This window comes from Hetaerina americana, unplaced genomic scaffold, assembly GCF_022747635.1.
Source record: "Hetaerina americana unplaced genomic scaffold, ioHetAmer1.1.p SCAF_3, whole genome shotgun sequence".
In the NCBI taxonomy this organism is placed as follows: domain Eukaryota; kingdom Metazoa; phylum Arthropoda; class Insecta; order Odonata; family Calopterygidae; genus Hetaerina; species Hetaerina americana.
Window position 1 is genome coordinate 52,916,701 of NW_027286874.1, and position 19,604 is coordinate 52,936,304.

The 19,604-nt window shown below is 34.5% G+C and overlaps 1 protein-coding gene across 2 annotated transcripts in view; it reads right to left on the reverse strand.

Annotated features, from left to right (window-relative positions):
• Positions 1 to 19,326, reverse strand: part of rictor (rapamycin-insensitive companion of Tor) — a 52,893-nt gene extending 33,567 nt beyond the window's left edge. For both annotated transcript variants that reach the window (XM_071587678.1, XM_071587677.1), the window contains exons 1-11: positions 19,230 to 19,326; positions 19,095 to 19,142; positions 18,778 to 18,937; positions 15,038 to 15,169; positions 13,154 to 13,344; positions 10,569 to 10,809; positions 7,553 to 7,706; positions 6,959 to 7,137; positions 4,781 to 4,911; positions 2,309 to 2,622; positions 1,017 to 1,118 (exon numbers count right to left, since the gene is read on the reverse strand). In XM_071587678.1, coding sequence (XP_071443779.1) covers positions 1,017 to 1,118; positions 2,309 to 2,622; positions 4,781 to 4,911; positions 6,959 to 7,137; positions 7,553 to 7,706; positions 10,569 to 10,809; positions 13,154 to 13,344; positions 15,038 to 15,169; positions 18,778 to 18,937; positions 19,095 to 19,142; positions 19,230 to 19,284 — 1,707 coding nt within the window. In that variant the 5' untranslated portion in view covers positions 19,285 to 19,326. The remainder of the gene's footprint in view (positions 1 to 1,016; positions 1,119 to 2,308; positions 2,623 to 4,780; positions 4,912 to 6,958; positions 7,138 to 7,552; positions 7,707 to 10,568; positions 10,810 to 13,153; positions 13,345 to 15,037; positions 15,170 to 18,777; positions 18,938 to 19,094; positions 19,143 to 19,229) is intronic.
• Between the last annotated feature and the right edge of the window lie 278 nt (positions 19,327 to 19,604).

The window sequence follows — 19,604 nt, forward strand, 5'->3', positions numbered from 1 at the left end:
TGGACAGCTAAAAAAAGTTTGAGAAACGCTGGGAAAAGTGTATCAAGCTAAAATATTTTTTTTATTTTTTCCTAAGGACCTCGTAAATGACCAATGTATACAATGAAAGAAAAATTTTGAGAAGATTATTGCTGTCCTTTCCAATGTGACATAGGAAGGGACTTCTTACGATGTCATAAAAATTCATGGTATTTGATTCATGCATTAATTCCATAATCATGCAAGAATTTAGTAGCTTATCATTTTCAAGCAATTTACCTCACAATAAACCTAATTTTATTTATTTCAATTCATACATATACATTTGTAAAACTAAATGGATCATAAATGACAGGAAATAAACATTGTATTAATCTTATAACAAGCTCACTTTACAGGTGGCCCAAAGAAATTAACTAGTACTACAATATTAGGACCCACTGTATTCAATTTTCTACCGCTATATATTTCATTCAAAGTAAACCACTGATGTAAGACGGTGCATTTTATTACCAAAATTGGTACTAACAATATTGGCTTGGACAAATATAAGATGTGCAAAAGCAGAATGCTGTGAATGATAACAAAAGATAATTCTGGAACTCAATAAAGCTGTAGCTTAAGATACATATTAAAAAAATGACATTCATACCCTAGATGGCCAGAAAAGATCATTTGATAGTTCTTCAATATCTACGATAATACAATTAAATTTGATGGGCATGGTCAGTTGATGAATTTTGGTTCAAAAATTCATGCCCTAGTGTAGGAATTTATTTTTTCCTTTTTGTACCCTTCAACCCTCAACATCCATGTAATTATTGAATTTAATAATATTCAATTGAAATATTGAATAAAAATATTGCATTGACTAAATTGCCAAGCCATCTTTTCCCGTACTTGAGTTGCTGAAATATTGCTGACACCTTCAAGGTCAGTAACAAAATTCATAATGTTGAATATAGCAAACAGCACTTTATAAAAATTAAAACAATAACTTCTACAAATCTGGCCGCAAGCATGCCTTTGATACAAACCTTCAGAACAGCTCTGATAATAACCCACTTCCAGAAAAGTGGGTCTTTATTTGCAAGAACACCGGATTCTTTCATTGCATCATCCCCATCTTTCATCACAAGCTGTAAAAGATTAAGGCATGTTTCAGTGAAAGTAAGGCTAAGGGGAAAAAAAGATGGAGCAAAGAAAAACAAAAGAGAAAGAACCAATTACGCTTACTTTCATGCAATAAGATTGCAAAAATTCATGATCAATACTGAGGGCATACTCATCAGATACAGCACACAAAATATCTTTACACTCACATGTACAAGGTCTCTCCCTTGGCAACTCACACACTTATCCCAGAATCTCTTCTATTTTTCAAAAAAATTAGCAAAATCCTTTTTCAGAATGGTCATCAGCTGCCTCATTGCTTCCACTTTATATCATCAACTGACTATTGAGAAGAATGGGCTTATTTTTTATAGTCATAGCCATAATGTAGACCCATGACTCATCCCCAGTTATGACCTTTTTTAGGAAACCTGGGCCATCGTTTGCAGATTAGAGCAAGTCTCCTGCAACCGCAGCACGAAATTCTGGACGTTGACAAGATACAAGAATACAGCGAGGCAGCTAATAATCATTCTGAAAAAGGACTTGGCCGAAATTATTGTTCTGAAAAATGGTACAGATGCTAGGATGAGTGTGTGAGGTCCCAAGGGGAGTACTTCAAAGGGGACTAAGGCCTCACTGTTCTAGGTAAGCTAAATTTCTCAAAATATTGCATGTCTGGATCCTTACAACACAGACCTCGTATTTCATTTCCCTCAAAACATATTTTATGCATTCAAATTCTGTTAAAAATACATGGGATATTCTGTAACAATTTGCATATAAAGCCAAAAAGGTGACTTGAATAGATCCCATCTCTGCAATTGCCAAGGTTAATTGGCACATATTTCACTGCTTCGAGTATTTTGTTTAAATATTTTAAAAGACAAATGATACATTGATTGAGTCTAGAAAATAATTCTCTGATCTGCTAACATGCAATAATCCTTGTAGCATAGACTAGAAGGTGCAAAAGAGAATTATATAGGACCTATCACTTATGTACAAGAAATATAGCTAGCTGATCAGTCAAACATCATAGCTTATATTAGTGATTCTTGCTACAGCAAGATGTTAACGTCAGTTAGAGAGATTGGGAATTAGGTAATCATGAATCAGAATTGCCCACCCCCTTTGGAATAACACCAAATTAAATTAAAACTAATGTGCTCCAGAACCAGTCAAGCAAAAAAGTGATTGCGGAAGAAAAATATACCTGGTAGAGCTTTGACCTAGCAGCCCTATCATTTGCACCCGCACTGGGACTGGCAAATTGCATAAGCTGGTCAAGAAACAGAGATGAAACTGCAGGATGTCGTTCCTTGAAGGCATGTATTCTTGACAAGATGGACACAGCACTTAAAGCTTGCTGCCTCCAGAGCTGAAATTCCTCTCCTCTTTCACTAAGGCCCCTTTCACTCCTAAGTTTATCAACACCCACAGTTGCATAACCAATTAAATTAGGTAGGCCAGGTGAGAGCTGAGAACACTGGGGGGGAAGGAGCATATGCACCAAATGCAAGAGTTCACCTGAGGAAAAAAAATGCAAATTACTCACTCAAACATTAGGCACTTAAAGGAGACAACATTTAAGAATATGAATTTTTTAAGGAATAAAAACCATATATTAATATTGCCTAATACAGCCATGTTGGCACACGGATTAGTGATAGGGGCTTCTTTCCTAACCATGAGCATGGTGACACTTTAATATTTTATTTAAGAAATAAAGATTGCATTGGCTAGTTTTCACTTAGTTTCTACTATATGTTGTTAATATTACACCATCACGAAAATGGCCACTCCACTGGGGTCAGATGCTTTTGCAGTGACTTTACACCGATAGACTGCTCAGATTGCCTTTTGTCTAGCTCTTACCCTTTGACCTATCTGTAGTTAGTAGTTTTTATGGGAGGCGATCAACAGCTAAGGTCATTTCCGCCATTAGGGATGGATGGGAAAGGAAGGGTGGAGAGAAAATCCGGCGTTGGTATCAGCCTCCTCCAGCCAAAAGGCACCAAGAGTCCGCAGTTTAACGTCCCATCCGACGGGCATCGTACTCACTCATAGTGCTCTCCACAAAGCACCTCAAGTTGGGATCAGGTTACCACAGAAAAATTTTGTTGTCTCCAAGATTTGAACCTGAGCCCTCTCGGTGGGAAGCCTGTACATTAGCCACCACACCATCCTGATCCCCTTTGACCTATCTGGCTTGGGTCTGGATTGACAAGAGCTATCATTGCACCTGACAGCACAGCGCTAGAAGTCATCAGAATGCCTTAGCCCATCCACCAGGCCAACGTTGTAGTCAATACAGAGTCATTGCGTATACTTTTTAAAAAAAATCACTGCCTTATAGAATGTACAACTTGGCAATTGATGCTTTTGAGTGAAGGAGAAAGTTATTGACCAAATAAAACTGAGGTACAACATGATATTATTATTAAACTCACACCACCATGCCCCTTTTCATGTTCCTTGCCAAATTTTTTAAAGTCAAAGCTTACTGGGGAAGCAAATTAACAATATATAGTAAATTCTAGATTATCCATTCTAGTGAATACATGATGAAGCATGGATAATCAAAAAGTACAGATAAATAAAAAAAACTAAAACATGTACATAGAAACTCTCTTTTTTCATTTCATGGGATTAATCCAAGATTTTTAGCAATGGAAAGCAGATTTTTGCACCATTTCGCATGGGTGGAATTATAGACTTAAAAGAACAGAACTATCATAAAAAGAACAACAACATATTTTCCTCAGAAAGTTAAACCAATCTTGTAGCAAGGAAAAAACCAATGACTGGCTACGGATGAATTTTTAAGAAGGATTGCCAATGCAGATCACATTCATCATTTGATACTGATTAAAACAATGCATTGTAGATGGTTAATGACATATTTATTGCATAGTAAAACTATGTACTCGCTCATCTTAAAGGAGAATAAAGAATTTTCAAGGGCTAATGAATGCTAGGGAAACGATATTGGGAAGGTACAGATAGTACATAAATGTTTAAATTAACATGTTAAATATTAACGCTAATAAAATATTAAATACTATCGACAACTTCTGATTCAGTGAAATAAAAAATGTATTAGAAAGCCCAGGAATTTCAAGCTTATATTTTTTTAAATAAATCGAATTTTCAAAGTATTTAATTATCTTTACAGTTGTAATTTTAATTATATTCTGAGGTGTTTGGTAGAGAGCATGGATAATCCTCAAAATGGATAATCTGTACATGAATAATTGAGTTTACGGCAATCATAAATTTGAATATCATCAAGATTCTTCGAATATGATTGTTACAGCTACTTCCTTGGTGCAAATAGGAACCTGACAATGAAAAATCAAGATTACTCTATAGGGAGAAACATAGCTTTGTGTTACTTTCTTTGCTGTGGTGATCACATGAAACTAAGGGGTTTGTAATACAAAAAATATCTGGTACAATTTTTTGTCTCAACATCACATTGATTTTGGCTTTTTTGTGTTCATATATTAATAACATTTATGCACCACTTAATAACTTGACAAGAAAATAATAGCAACAATATATCCCAACACTAATGCTAATACGTAATCTTTCAATTTTGAAGCATGGACATGAACAATTTCTGAAACATTTCTCAAACAAGTTCTGAAATAAACACGAAGATATATTAACAATATGAACTTACCCATTAGTATAGTAGCACGAATTGATAAATAAGCATCACTTGTCACAATAACATCAACTAATGCTTCCAATAGACCACACTTCATAAGTGTGTTTAACAGCAAAGCCAAGTGAATTTCCACAATATTGGGCCTGCAAAAATAAAATAAAATATTTCTTCAAACTGAAATTAATAAATATTTTTAGCATAAATGGTGTATGATTGCCTGTCACAATCAAAGGGTGAATCATTCTGCTACAAATATAAATCATGATAGAGATGAAACAAAATATTCTGAATGTGTTCACCACTTATCTGCTTCACTTTGTTCCTAGATATGTATAGGTTCCTGCTCTAGTGTAAAAACTAGAGTAGGTAGAACAATGTAGTAAGTGTTTTGGATGAAACTGGTCAAAGTAGTATGTCCACAAAAGAAGAGCATGAGGATTCTCCAAAGAGAGAGTTTATGTAAAGGATGATGATGATTCATTTTCATGTATAATTCAGAAAATTATTAAAAAACTACTTTATACTGAGATTTCTGTTGGATCTTTTCCATCCTAGCTATCATACCCATTGCATACCTTATTGTGATACATTAAAACTCACCCCATTCATCTTTGAACAAGGTTCTAAATACTGGAGGTCATAATAGGGATGATACAGGAATAAATTTCATAACATGTGCTTTCCACTATTAGATATATCTCAAACTGGAGTAGGAAACAATCCATCAAATCTCCCCATGAGCTTTAATCCTCTGGCAACATACATTTCCTTAATGATCTTTCATCCATCATCATGAGCAATCCAATCAATTTTGGTTCATAACCTAATTTTGATGATTCCCCAATGACAGACATTTGAGATCTTATGAGTGGAAGAAGCCAATGAGAGAGGGTAATTGTAAGATGGCAAAGAAGAGAAATGGAGTACAGATTGACATGGAAGCACAATTCATTATTGAAAATCTGACAGTACATGAGAGAGCAGTTATAAAGATGAGGATTCACATTTCATTTAAAACCAAAAGACAACATTCCCATTTATAAATACATTCTTTTTGTACTGTTTCCCCAAATGTACCATTGACTATACTTAACAATATGGTGGGTGCAATAATGAAATTATAAGATCTATAAGTTCCTCCATGAAAGATTCTTAACATAAAAGAATCAATATCAGGGCTACCAATCACTGGAGAGATCAATTTCATAGACTATTACACTTTAAAAAGTACAATGGAACCTCCTGTGAACATAAAGTGAACATAATCAATTCTGCGGACAGGTTCCATTATTCTCTCAGTCCTCAAATTATAAGATACCAAATCAAAATTCTACGGAATTCCATGATTGGAACAAGTGTATATTCCTATCCATTCATTTACACTAAGATGAATTAAAAGGCAAACAATTACTCTTACTGCCCTACTCATTTGCCAACAGGCAACAAACTACATTCACCTTAAAAAGCCCACTACATTCATTAATAGCTATTGGAATTCAAGTGGCACAAACCAAACTGTTTCCAGGCACTTTAAAAAAACATTAGCTGTAATATTTTTAAATATTTTAGCAACATCAAAAAATTTAGTGTAATTATCCTTTGCAGATGGAAAGGCAGGTGAACACTTTTACATATGATAGAGAAGATCAAAAAGGGTGAATTTTGTCCTTACAAATGGAAATCACAAAAGAATGCCATTTACCCAAAGTCAAGCTCACTTACTTCTCAAAACTTGAAAGATTAATTAGCTTAATACACAGGAATATATAAAATAAATAGGATAATACCATCATTAAAATAACTTGCATTACCATTTTTTCACCCAAGGTTCTAGGGGAATCATTAAAGAATAAACTTTTGCAGAAAATTGTTTTATTTTGCATTAAAATAAGATTATTTAATACCTAAATGGTATCTCGTTAAACTTGGAGGCTCTAGAGATCATATGGAGTCATTAGAGCCATCAGCAATCAAGGGATCACAAGAACATGAAAAGGGGTAAAATGCTCCATAAGATTGCATTTGTCAAATCTGCAGATACACATTTCAATCCAGATTCCACCTGATCCAGACAATCTCTGTCCTTATATAGTCCAGATAAGAGATGATTTACTATTTTTACTTCAATATATTCAACCCATCAATCTCAAAACAAGATTAAAAATATTTGTATCAGGAAATGATCATTACCTGAAGCGTGCTATATGAGGTAAGAGTGCTTTTGCCTCAGCTACAACAAACCCTTCACCAAGATTGTAACTATCCTTATGGCTGCCAGGGTCTACTGCTTCCAGAGCAACACTAGCCTTATCAGTCCATGGAGGAACATGAAGCCCCAACACATCATACAGCAAATCCAATATTGCCCTCTGGAATACAACATATGGCAGCATTAACATGGAGCACTAGTACCAGATGAATTTTATAATCAATTGGATATATTCATCAAAAGTATACATGGTATATCATTTGACTTGAAATATCCATTGCATAAAAATTCTGACTAACAATATAAGGCTATTTTCATTTAGGATAATGAAAAACAGATTCAATACCTTCAAAAGTTAAGTGACCACACAGAAACTAGGATTAAATAATGATGCATCAATAGTTTACAAATTGAATTCCACCAACTTGGGTAACAATTAATGCACCACATCTTATTCTAAGCGTGCCATTGTAATTACCGCTCAGGAGTTGGAAATACCTTGCCAGGGTGCTAGGTACTGAGGCACTAGTAGAAGTAAATAATTAAGGTAGAGTATCATCAACTATTTAACTTACCCTGACATCTAGCTGCCTCAAGTAGAGAATGTCAATTAGTGAACGAAGACCAGAAGTGTTGTTGGGACAACAAAACTGTAAAACGCCCGGCCATGATCTGAGGACTGACAGTAAGGCTAACCGGCTACAATTGAAACGCATCTCTCTATCTTCCCTAAAAGTAGAAAACAAAATATATTAAAAGAGAAATTTCTATAAATATTATGTACAGTGGAATTCTGTTAGTTTCCATTTATGTGAAAAGTAACAGGATTATCTGCCAAAGATTTGAGTGTCACTGAATGTGCTTCCCAGGTTTTGGTTCTGGTGAATTTGAAATGTGTTATTCATCTAACACTGCTTTGATCTTTTTAGGTGAAGAGTCAGGCACTCCCTCGACTCGTTCATGGCCCCTTTAACACCCTCCGACTCCAACTAAGTACTATGAAATGCATTTTTACAGTAGGCATCATTTATTCTTTTACACGCTGACATTTTGATCTTGGTGAAGTGGTCTGGGGCAATATTTGCACTCCCATGTAATAGTGATTACACTACCGTTTCACATCTAAGCAGAATGCAGAAGTATATAAAAAAACAAAATGTTGTTATTCCATCAGAGAATTATAAATCATTCATTCAATCGAACCAATTAATCCGCATTTGTATGCTAACTACTGATTTACATTACAGTAAAACATTATTTCAATTCTACTTAATTTGAAATATTGCAAAATCTGAAGTTAAGAGCAGTCTCCAACTTAAAGCGCAGAAATTTGAGTACTTTTTTGCATGAATAAATCAAAAACATGCATATCTGAAGCCAATGCCTGGTAAAACGACTCATAAATGTAATGCTTATTTTGAAGCGTACGAAATACGCATTACACAAAATTATGTATCTGTACAGAGTTAATTAAAGTGCAATCATTATAATAAAGACATTCCATCAGCTCTTTATGTGCAAAAGAAACTTGGTCTCAAAAACATATATATCTTTTTGCTAAGCCAGGAATTAACATGAAATAATATCATATAAAATACAAGGATGCAGCAAGAATCAATAATAAAATGAATTCTTGTTAACACTTGCAGTGCTTAATGCTAGTCAACTGCGCTGTGCTGTGTTAGTCAACTACCATTAATGCTGACGACAGACTCTTTTGAGGGAGCATGTATGATGGAGGCAGAATTGATTAACTCTTAGGATAGAGGATGCAGGATGTGGAGTATGACATACAGAAGATGAGTTAACTTATTGTGATGAAAAAAGCTGTCATGTATCCATTCCTCTCAAAGCTCTTTTGAGGTAACAACAAAAATACTTCCAGGTGTATTTATAATTTTTAATAGGACTCTGTGTTGTTCTTTCCTGAATGTAGGGAGTGATGGGGAGGGGAAGATGATTACTACAATGATTTCTGTTCAAAGTTTTATGGCTAACTTTCAATTATGTCTGACAAGAACAATGAAACATGCCCCCATGCCCGAAGTAGTAGTATTTAGGGGAGGCCACCGACAGCTAAGGTCATAGGGATGGACGGGAAAGGATGAAGGGTTGAGAGAAACCCGGCATCGACACTAGGCACTACTCTTAACGTAAGGCGCCAAGGGGTCCGCAGCTTAACATCCCATCCAACAGATGGCGCACTCACTCAAAGTGGCCTCCATAAAGCAACTCAAGTAGGGATCTGGATATGACTGAAAAATAGCTGCCGCCACCGGGATTCAAACCCGGGCCTTCTGGGTGGAAAGCCAGTACATTAGTCACCGCACCATTCCCATCCCTCCATGCCAGAAATGGAATTAAGTAGCAAAATAACTGATGGTATTCCCAAGGCTATTGATATAATTAGATGGTGATCACTCATATTATGCTTGACTTTAGTAAATTATTTGAAAGTGTGAATCACTAACTCCTACAAGAAATAACAAAGCATTTAAACATTTCCTCAAAGTATTAATTATAAACTGGTTACATTCCTATCTAAAAGGTCACAGACAGGCTGTGAGTGCACAATGAATTATAAGTCATCTAAAAAATTCAGCAGTGGAAAGTAAAAAATTGAAGGCTAAGTTTACCAAAGGAAAACGGTAAAAAGTTAAAAGAATTTTTTATGAAAATGACACTTAAAAGTAAAAGTAACAAAAATAAACCACAATCATACCAAACAAAATTTACCTGGGCACAGTCAGTTGATTGGATACTCACTAGATACTAATTTCAACTTGCTTTTAAACCTTTTTAAAGCAATATTCGGTTTGAACATCAAATACACAATAAAACATTCTTTCCTTGCTTTTAAGTTAAAAATACTTTTTCCAGTATTGTCTTCTTTTGGCCCAATGTGCGTTGGTTATGATACACTGTCCCCAATCCCCCTTCACCTACCAATTGTCATTGGATTTTTTAATTAACTCAGGTAAAGGATATATGTGGTCTGTAAACTACAACAACTCCAAGCCATTATTAAATCAAATTTTATACCATTCTGGGAGGGAAAATTTGTAAACACAAACATTACTGTAACATCAGGAGAAAAATAATCAATATAAATAATTTTACTACCATCATTTTTCCACCACATTAGTATGAACAAAAGCAGACAAATGAAGTTTATAAGAAGATAATTACATAGTGGCATCGTTTATAAGTAATTATTACTTAGAAATAACTGAGATATCTGGATGAAATTTGTCCTGCAAATTAATTGATTCATATGTACACAATGTTGTAAACTACAGCCATTAACGCTGATTTGTTTTGATTCTGGTAGACATAGATTGAAGCAACATGCAGTTTGGAGACGATAGGGGCTTGCAATGCGATTAAGTTCCTTTATTTGAAAGGTTACAGTGCCTGGCAAATCCTAGATGATATGATAGCTGTTTATAAAAAAGATAGCCTGTCATATGACACAGTTCTGAGATGGAAAAGGAACATGTCCCTAAAAATCAATTGAATAAGTGGAAGAAAAAGTAGACATTTTGCCTTAATTTGCCTTTAAACATACAAAAGGAAAGAATTTTATCTCACCTATTTTTATCAGCCAAATGGTTTCCACTTCCACCAGAATGACGGTAATGAAAATCACAGTAAGGGGCAGCCAGGGCATATAAGCAAACATGGGCTTCCTTACGAGTTTCTGGCTGATCTAACAAATGTAAAAGGCAACCTGCCAAAGACTCAGACACTCTGGGAGCACCACAGTCTAACAGGTTTCGCCCTAGTGTTCCAACACCTCCACAATTCACAAAGGCAATAGGATTTAATACACCTGCGAGAAAAAAACCAATTAAACAGACACAGATTACCATTTAAAACATAGGTTAGACTATAATATCATCCCGCTAGGCAAAGTAATAATAAGCATAATTATACAATTTAGATGGAGTACGGCTGGGGTGGCTTATTTATGGGTCATAAGACACAGCACTACTTCCAAAAAATACATTTAGCATTTAGTTTCCAAAAATATGATAGAAAATAATTATAATAATTCAATGAATATTCCATGTGTACATTTGAAATTATGAATACATTAATGCCATAAAAAACATAATCCATAAGTTCATCGAATACCGCATGTTTTGTGTACAAGACACATTTAAAATGGATAGGTAATTCCTTTCATACAATATCATGATTACATATTGGCACTCAATGATTTTGGAATCTTCTGGCAAAAAAAACAACAGCTTTTAACAGCTGCACCAAAGATGGACGGTAGTAAGAGAAAACATAGTTTGAAGCACTAAACTAAGTTAAGTTTCTTGAGAAACAAGCAGAGGTTTCTGTTGGGAGTTCAGTACCACTTGACAAACTGAACAATTTAAAAAGAGGAGATTAAGGTCCTTTTATTTTTCTCTTGGATTTAAATTAAATTTAAAAAAATGGAAAAGCAGGTTCAGAAAACTAAATCAGCAGAAGATGAAAGATAGCACAAGAATGTCCAGAGGTGGCATGGGCATAAACAATCATGAGTAGAAAAGCATAGCACTGAGATACAAGACCAGGATAAAAAACTAGCCAAATACTTCCATGTGGTGAACTTCACTGAAAGTAGTGATCGGCTATGACAATTTATGAGGGGATATAACATTTAACACAAAGGTACATCAAAAGTCCTGAGAGCGACACATTTGAACCATAGAACATTGGCAAGCACTGATAACTGAGTATGAGTTACCATAATCTCAGACGTAATATATAGAAAAATTGAGACTGTACTGAAAAGCTTTGACTGAATACATGTAAGTTTTATGAAGTGAATACGAGGTTTACTGACAAAAAATCATCTGTACATGCAAACAAATCAAACACAATCAAATAAAAGTCATCTATACATTTATCTGCTAATGCTATTCATAACCACAAGTTGAAGATTGTGCAACAGTAACTTTTAACATAATCATCCGCTAATGGGCATTACATTTTAGAGTGTAAGAGGATGCCTCAGCAGCATCAATAGCTAACACACTCAGCTGGACATCTAGAGATCCCAGTTTGTATCCTGGGCAAGGTAATTTTTACACTTTGAACATTGGTGCAAAATTAATCATAATTATCAGAATGGACCGGCTCCATAATTATTTCATTCTCCAGGTTTGGATAAACTAAGTTGATGTTCTGGAAATTATTACGGAAAAAATAAGTTCTTTTTTATAAGGACCCGAGTCAAGTGTTAATCCGAAAGCATTCATATACATTAAAAGGATACATGACAAAAAATGCAGACAAAAGGTCCCATGGTGTTAGCATTTGATCAAAAGCTGATAAACTTAACAGATAACATTCATCTCTAGATGCTTCACTAAAATATTAATCGTGCTTCACCATACTTTCATGACAGAGGATAAAATATAAAGTGCACTGGAAAACACCAGCAACGATGCACTGGGCCATTACAACAATATTTTAAAAGAAAAACAACGCCATTTTCTGAAATGTAGCTCTTTTTTAATCAGATTTAAACTAAATTAATTATCTGAAAACACTAAACGAATGGGATCATACTTAAGTATGCATAACCATTGTTTTCTTCCCAGGTACTATTGAATCCTTATGACTTATATTCTAGAGAAAATTAGAAGTATAATTTATTTAAATAAGTTTACTCCACATTTTTTGAAAATTTTACTAATTGGGGCTCTTGCATCACATGGAGTCATTTAGAAGTCATCGGCAATCAATGTCGTCCAATATTATGGGGAGAAAATATTCCATAAGGTTGTGTATGTCAAACAAAAGTACTCTTATAAATAAAAATGACACCTTATCATCAGCATTTGGAAAAAATCCTTATCCACTTTTCGATGACAGTTACTGCTCATCACTAAAGACTAAGTTATTACACAAACAGAAAATTCTTTATTTACCTACTTGAGCTGCTCACAAACAGAAAAAACAGATGTGAAAAGATGAATAAAAATGTGCACAAAAAGTAATTCAAAAAACAGTATGATAAACAATCATTCTGTAGGCTTCAAAGGAAACTTATCAGACAATGAAAGAGTGAATGGGACCCTAAAAATCCAATAGTATGGATACACCAATGTCATGTGATAAGAAAATTTTAATTAAAAACACCCTTAACCCTGCAAAAGGGGTGTTACACTTACAAATTTCGGCTAATGTGGCAAGAGCAGCTCTAAACAGGCGATCTTTCTCTTCAGCCCCTCCATTGGCAAGACACACAAGGCAGCATATCAATTCAGGCGGGAATAGCCTGGGAGCTTCACACAATATTCGCCGAGCTAAGCGAAGAGCTTGGACCCTTTCTGTTTCATTTTTCAACACCAAATCAACACTTCTACAATTGAACAATAAATTTCATGTATTAAACTCATATCATTTGCCAAAAAATGTGAGTGATTTAAAACTAGCATTACTTTAGATGTGGGTTAAAAGAAACTTAACATTTCCACCAAAAAGATTTAATATTTCATGACCATTGTTTCGATACTGCACATCATCACCTGATGATGATTCGCAGCAACAAAACCATGGTCGTGAAATACTAAATCTTTTTTGTGGAAATGATAAGTTTCTTTTTACCCTCATAATGAAGGAATTCCGCAAAGTTAAACCTGAAACTGTTATGTTTACTTTAAATGGGTTCATACTCAATAAAGCAATATACCACCCACATATATGACAGGAAAGAGAGTATCTTCCAAAATGAAAACTATTAAAGTAAAGCAGAAGAGCTCCTTTCAATCAGCGACTCAAGGCACATTCTTTTACCCTTTATAAAACCCCAATATGCTTGAATTAGACTACATTAGAGATAGCACTTATAGATAAAATTCAAACATTCAACAACAAAGTTATACATCTAACACACTTGATTCTGATAGTTGTGAATATCTGAGAATAATTAAGATACATATCATCAAAGATTAATTCTCTTAAACTAATGGCATTTCAGCAAAACAGGTGACCATCATCAAGGTAAGAAAATTTCTTACGGACTAAGAAAATGGTAAGTTTTTCAAAACAGCAGGTACTATATGTAGTCACGTTTTTTGGAAGGTGACCGACAGCTGAGGTCATTTGCACCATTAGGGATGGACAAGAAAGCATGAAAGGTGGAGTGAAACCCAGTGTTGGCATTAGCCAACTCTCTTAGCAAAAGGTGCCAAACGGTTCACAGCAAGTCCCATCTGACAGACAGCGTACTCACTCCGCAAAGCACTTCAGGTAGGGATAGAGATACCACTGAAAATTATCTGCTGCAACCAGGATTAAAACCTAGGACCTCGGGGGGGGGGGGGGGGGGGGGGGAGCCAGTTACATTAGCCTCCGCACCATCCCAATTCCCACATGTAGTCAAATATTCAAGTTGGGATGCAAGGGTTAACGAGGATTGTGAATGAAAGTGGAGGGATACATGTATGCCATCATTGTATTTTAATCAAAATGATATAAGCAGTATAATGTTGACGACAGAGAAGGAAAACTATGACATGTTTCTGTTCCACACCGACTTAATTATCAAAGTGCACCAGATGAGTTAAAAGCCCCAGCTTCCCAGATTTTCACAATTTTCCATGTCAAGGGATTAACCTTAAATTCCCAAAAACAAAATACCAATTTTGGAAAAACCTGATACATTAGAAAAACGAGAACCATTTGCCAGCCCTCTTAGCAAGGGAGAACAGAAATTATACAATAAAATTTAAAGAACAAAGAGAGACACTTGAAGAATGCAATCATTAAATAAGAACTAACTTTTGGCTGAGAAGTAATATAATCAAATTTAAAAACATCAAGATAAATCAGGTGGCCACTGGGTCCAGGATGAAACTTCACTAGCAACACATCGCCCTCATAAGGTAGTACAAAACTTTGTAACCTATGTGTAACCCAGGACTTGTGTGTTCAATGAGCATGTAAATTATAGCAAATGCATTATCAAAAATTGATCACATCAAATAAACAGAGGTAAGTTACCTCACAACCATCTCAAAAGAACAAGCTTCCACCTGTTCTTCACTACTCACCTCGCTATAAGATATGGAAACCTTAATCTAATGAGAGTAACAACATCCCTTTCTCCTGTAACAAGGTGCCTCACAGCCCTCAAAGCACCTGCTCTAACTTGGGTGGATTCATTTATCAGTGCCACCCGCAGGCTAGGGAGAAGAAAGAAATCATTACAAAACCAAACGTTTTCAAAATCTTCAGCAACTTACAAAAAAATGCAGCATAAACATTTAAATGCATGGGAAGGATGTTTCAGAATATAGAAAAAGAACGAGTGACAATCATTTAACCTTTATACACAAAAGAGATCTATAGCAGACACACAAAAATACAAGAATTGATCAATGAAATATGAAGTAATAACAGCAATTACTTAAACATTACACCAGTGAGGATTTGCAAGCCTGACTTCACTATTTTTGTACAACTTGTTATTAATTGTAGAATAGGACATGCAAAATAAAAGTATGTACTAAACTAAACAAATATTGTTACCCAAAAGCAAAAATATAATTACAATAACATAGCACCAGCCACTACATTCAGCTGTATATTGAAACACACCGAAAACCAAAGGTTAAAAGATGAAGAAAAACTTTTTTTGAATATATAGCTTAACTAAAATATAGAAACAAAATAAAAGATGAAGAAGACAAAAAATAAGCAGTGTATACATAACTGCTGTGATATAATCAATTAAAGCTGAGAAATTATAAAAATATGAAGTACAACAATATTCCTCAATCCCTACAGCTTCCTCAAAGCCAAATCAACCACAATTGCAATCCTACTTCAGTCCATTTACAAAAACATAGTTGAAATATATGGTAACCATTCTGTAAAAATTTTTTGAAGGAAGGAGTTCAGAGATTTGGCCATTTACAAACTGCTAGTTTCTCTTTGGCCTTCTACCATTTTTCCATGGGTTGACTTTTTACTTATTTCCCTGAGCCCTCCTGACATGAGCTATTGGATTCTTGTCTAACTGCAAAGCTACTTTTTCTTTTGGATTTTCTCAGAACTTATAAAAATAATTCTTTATACATTGGCCTTAGTTTCCTTTAACACAGGAATATCCTCATTAAACTACATTGAATATCCTCAGTATTTTGAATGCCATAGATAGATGGTGGGCATTCTTCCCTTTTCACATGACATTACCCTGATAACTTCAGGATTGCCTAAAATCTCGGCTCCATGTTGTTGTTTACAAATTTAACTGGCATGAAATTGCTGCAGAACAAACGAAGAAACAGTTCTGCTTATCCTCAGCATGGGCTTATTTTCCAAATGAATGCGTAACTCACATTATTGAGCCAACAAAACCTTTTTTATAGTAAGGTTAATTTTTCTTTTGCTTTGTATCTCTGAATGCTTCTTGAAAATATAGCATTAAGTTTGTACTCTTATCGCTAATTCCATTAACATTTTCTATACATAGGAATTTATATGCCCATAAAAAGCCAGGAGTGTTAATGCTCTTAGATGGTGAAGTGAATAGTTGACTTGAGGAGTTAGACATAAAACAATGTAAAAGGTACACGCAGATATCTTGGCCTTAACTTCATTTTAAAACTGCATTCACCTAAATTAATTGAGGAGCTTTTGAAATGTCTACCGATTACGTAATCCCATTTGTTGTTTTGAGATATGACAGTTAATTTGGCTTGCCTCGTTCTAATATTAATTTAAGCTAGGGTCTCATGGTCTATATAAGGTGCATACTTTGAAACTTGAAAAAATGATTGGACACCAAACACTTTTATCTGGATTATCTCAACACTAGTGGTGCGCAAGTTGTTAACTGTAATAAACACCCCCCCCCCCCTCTCTGATTCTATCATTTCGGTAAATTGGGAAGACATTTACCAACAAATAATTAAATCATTATTTTAACACTTAAATCTCATGAATACTAATAAATTTAAACCAATGCTAAATGTTGGAGAAAAAACCAATGAGATAAATTACAAAAAGTAAGTAATGCAACTTGAGTTTAAACAAATTAGTGAAAAGCATATCTTTTGAATATAAATTTAATTTAATGTCACATTTTTCCCCACAACTTAAAATTGATAATATAAATTATTTCTAATGTAACTTACCGTCATTCCATTCCAAGGCAAAATATGAACACATAACATACAGATTCCCCTGTTATGCTACAAAATTCCTTTTTCGAATAGGCACCTAAAGCTTTAAAAAGCAATTATCATACTTTTTCCAGCATTTAAATTTATGTTAAACAAAAGCGTAATTGCCAAGTTTTGCCTAGCTATGGCCCATTTTCCTCCCTGATATTTCTCACCCCAACATAAATGCCGCTGTTGCAACACATGACGATTTTAACACCCTGCACCTCATCCTACTCTACCAACTAATTCCCCATTATAACAACCAAAAACACACAAAATGCAGATAGAACATAAAACTTTCCAAAAGTTTTAAGGAAATTCCTTGTTCAATACATGCACGACACATTCGGTTTTAGAAACATCAAAATAGAACAAAAGAAATGGCAAAACACAATAGAAATAAAGTGATAGTGAAAGCATTACAATTTGCATGATATCTTGGATATAAATAAAAACATTTACACATATTTATACATACATCACCTTTACATCAATAAAACAATCCATATCGACCCACTTAACAAATAATGTGAAAATCAATCAATCTTGTTACTGGATATAATGACACATTAAGGTAACAAGACAACAATACAATTGGACAATAAATTATTGATAATGAATATGTCCCCTTTTTATTGAGCAGCCCTTCATATTTATTCACTCACACTTTAACGAAATTTTCCTCATCCTCAGCACAAAACAAAAGTTTACCTTTATGCCAACAAAGCATTGTATAACGATATTTCTGGCATCGATCAAACAATTATGTAGCTGAATTGGGCGAACGGCAGACCTTCCCTTTCATTTATTCCCTCTTGATATTTAGGCTTAATGTAAAAGAGAAATGCACCGTGAAGGCCAAACAATATGATAGTCATGTATGTCATCCGTAGAATAATGTGCAAGTTAATGCTAATAAAATAGTTATCAACTGCAAAAGTCGCCTTATTCTTTTAATTCTGCTCAAGGTAATTGGACATATTTACTAGAACTGGCTATATGACATTGTGCAAATACAGCAATCCATCCTGATGTGACCAGTTACATTTCTATTTCATTAATCTTGGTGTATGTACGTCATATTGATCACTGAGTCACCTCCTAGAACCATTTCGCCAACTTTTTAACATATTGTCAAACTAATTCCACTTCCCAATGTTTCATTAATTTACCCCAAAATTCTTGCGAAATGTAGGTCATCAGATTCTTTTTCGCCGAATAAATTTTAAGTATGGTTGAAGTATATTTTTGGGGAATATAAAGCTATTTACCCGCTCACACAAACACTAAACAATTCTCTTCGGTGATATCGTTGTCCTATGTTTGGATTGTCAGGATATGTAATTTTTCACTGAATCACCAAAATTGGAATTTTAAATAGCATTATTTATTCAATTTAACAACTATAATTCCCTGATCGGTGAAACTTGTCATGGTGTCAATAAAGTTCCACATGTTTAAGTTCTAAATTTAGGGCTTTAAGTGGAATAATAGGATACAATTATAAAAATATGTTAACCTCACCGTAACGAGAGCGCACTGAGATAAATCCGAATATGTTATATAAAAAAGTAATTCACTATTCATACTCAAAACCACAATTGTAAACAAAGTATACCAACCAACAGAGAATGTCTTCCTTGCTGTAACCAAAGCTTGAGTTACTTTTTACTTTGGATAAAAGCTTCACAAACGCATTCAAGTATGCCAACTTCTTTTCTTCACTAATCCCTTGCTTTTTACAAACATTGCTAAGGATTTCGTTTGTGTTTTCGCACACATCTGCAATTCAATGACATTGAATCAGACATAAAACAAAAAATTTCTAACATACAAATTAGGCAAGGATATTAAATAACATATAACATACTCCAACCGATTGGTACCTAATTCAGTAAAACACCGTAACATCAATCATAGAATTTGATTTTGGTCCTACCTTTAGTGAAGTCCAGGTGTACATGATCATCTTCGCTGCCACGCCGATCTGATGACGAAATAAAATTTTATTAAATAATATTTACAATAGTTATGTCTTTCATACTCATGTCACACACTAAAATGGTATACTAACTTCTTAGCGAACGACCTGTCCTACCCGATCTCAGCCGGACCACCCAGCTCGCCATCTTTCAACTGCTTAATGCTGTTGAACGCGTCCAATAAAAACGCCCCATGAGAATTTTCAAAAAACAATCGAATAGCAAATTGCATATTTGCTTTGCGCACTGTCAAAATGCCGTTTGAATTCACTATTTTAATAAAATGATAACCAGCTTCTCCCGGATAAATTTTATATATTGTTTCCATTATAAAACTTAAACTATGCTCTCGTCATTAAGAAGCAAATAAAATAGCGGCTAGGAAGGTGTGGATTTAAAAGGTGTATACATTAATTTTAATCTATTAATTGCACTTAGAAGTCTTCTGGTTCGCCCTGGAGCTTAAT